The 1,459-nt window shown below is 38.0% G+C and overlaps 1 protein-coding gene across 1 annotated transcript in view; it reads left to right on the top strand.

The window, feature by feature from the left end:
• Positions 1 to 1,459, top strand: part of HELRODRAFT_115589 (hypothetical protein) — a gene marked incomplete at both ends in the record, with an annotated part of 6,175 nt that overhangs the window by 2,241 nt on the left and 2,475 nt on the right. Inside the window, 3 exons of the mRNA XM_009030146.1 lie at positions 409 to 504; positions 874 to 1,010; positions 1,259 to 1,383. Coding sequence (XP_009028394.1) covers positions 409 to 504; positions 874 to 1,010; positions 1,259 to 1,383 — 358 coding nt within the window. The remainder of the gene's footprint in view (positions 1 to 408; positions 505 to 873; positions 1,011 to 1,258; positions 1,384 to 1,459) is intronic.

Genomic DNA, 1,459 nt, shown 5'->3' with positions numbered 1-1,459 from the left:
CTAACAGGGTTACGGAAAATTTAGGTAACTAGGTCAGGTTTCTCGGGTCAGATTAGTGTAATTGGTTCAGTTTAGGGTCATGCGGTTCGTGGTTAGTTGAGTAATTAGGTGGAAGAAGGTTGTGGTTTGTGGGATTATGTTAATTAGATGTTCCTGGCAGGAATAATTATATTCATCTAGTGGAAGTTTGAGTAATAAACTATGCCGTTGCTTAATAATATTTGTAACCGCCTGCCAATTTAAGCATAAGCATGTTGTTTGTGTTTGTATGTGTGTGTGTTTGTGTGTGTATGTGGTGTGTGCGTGTGTGCGTGTTCTCTTTGGCGATGAATGTGGATGCTTATTTACCTCTTAGCATTAAGCAGCTATCGATTTTTTTTTAATTTTTTTCTACAAACCTGCTGGGAGCATTTTTATTTTTCGCAGTGTTTTTTTTTTATGTTTCTTCACGTCGTCTTTGTATTTGTTGTCGTTTGTGTTCTCCGCTTCGTGGTTTGTTTGTTTGTATGTTTCTTTCTTTCTTTCTTTCTTTACCCTCGCCATGGTTATGTATTCTGATGACGACCTAATGATAACGACTACGTTGATGATGACAACCGGATGATGTTGTGTGCTGCGTGTTGCAAGCCTCTGTTCACTTCACAGTGTACGTACCGAGCGTAATGATCGATATAGAAGAATAGAGCGCGGAAGATTTATGCATGTGTGGGGCAGGCAATGAAAAAAATTCCATTCTATTAATTTATATTTTTAATTGAAATTTCATTTTTAATTTAATTATTTTTATTTTTTGATTGAAATTTTCTCACACGCACGCACACACACACGTACACACACACACACACACACGTACACACACCAACCGACATGCAGTTGTTTATTACGGATCATAGATACGTTCGGAACAGAGGCTCCTTACAACAGTTTAACGTATTCGAAGAAGTTTAAAAATTTGAAAACCGCTTGGGGCGGTCAAGAGTTGGATCTCAGGCAGTTTTATACCATGTTTCGTTAGTAAGCTTGTCTGTTTGTGTGTATGTATTTGTGTATGTGTGTGTGTTTTGTGTACGTGTTTTGTGTATGTGTGTGTGTGTGTGTGTGTGTGTGTGTGTGTGTGTGATTGTAAATGTGTTATTTATTTATTCGTGTATTCATTCATTCATTCTTTGTTCAATCGTACATTTATCTATTCTTTCTTTCATTTACACACACATACATGCACACATACACGCACACACACACGCACGCACACACACAGCACACTCTCCAGACAATTCTTTCATGGGATTCGTCGTTGAGCAGCACTTGAACACGACTGAGTCCCGATCGATCGAACGAAAACAACAGGCCCTTGTCTACGGCAAATCATTGTATATGTGGAGTGTATGTATTTGTCGTCGTGTTTTGTATGTGTTTTGTATGTGTTTTGTATGTGTTTTGTATGTTTTGTAAGTGTTTT

This window comes from Helobdella robusta (genome assembly GCF_000326865.2).
Source record: "Helobdella robusta unplaced genomic scaffold HELROscaffold_65, whole genome shotgun sequence".
Classification (NCBI taxonomy): Eukaryota; Metazoa; Annelida; class Clitellata; order Rhynchobdellida; family Glossiphoniidae; genus Helobdella; species Helobdella robusta.
This window is presented reverse-complemented; position numbering and strand designations above follow the sequence as displayed.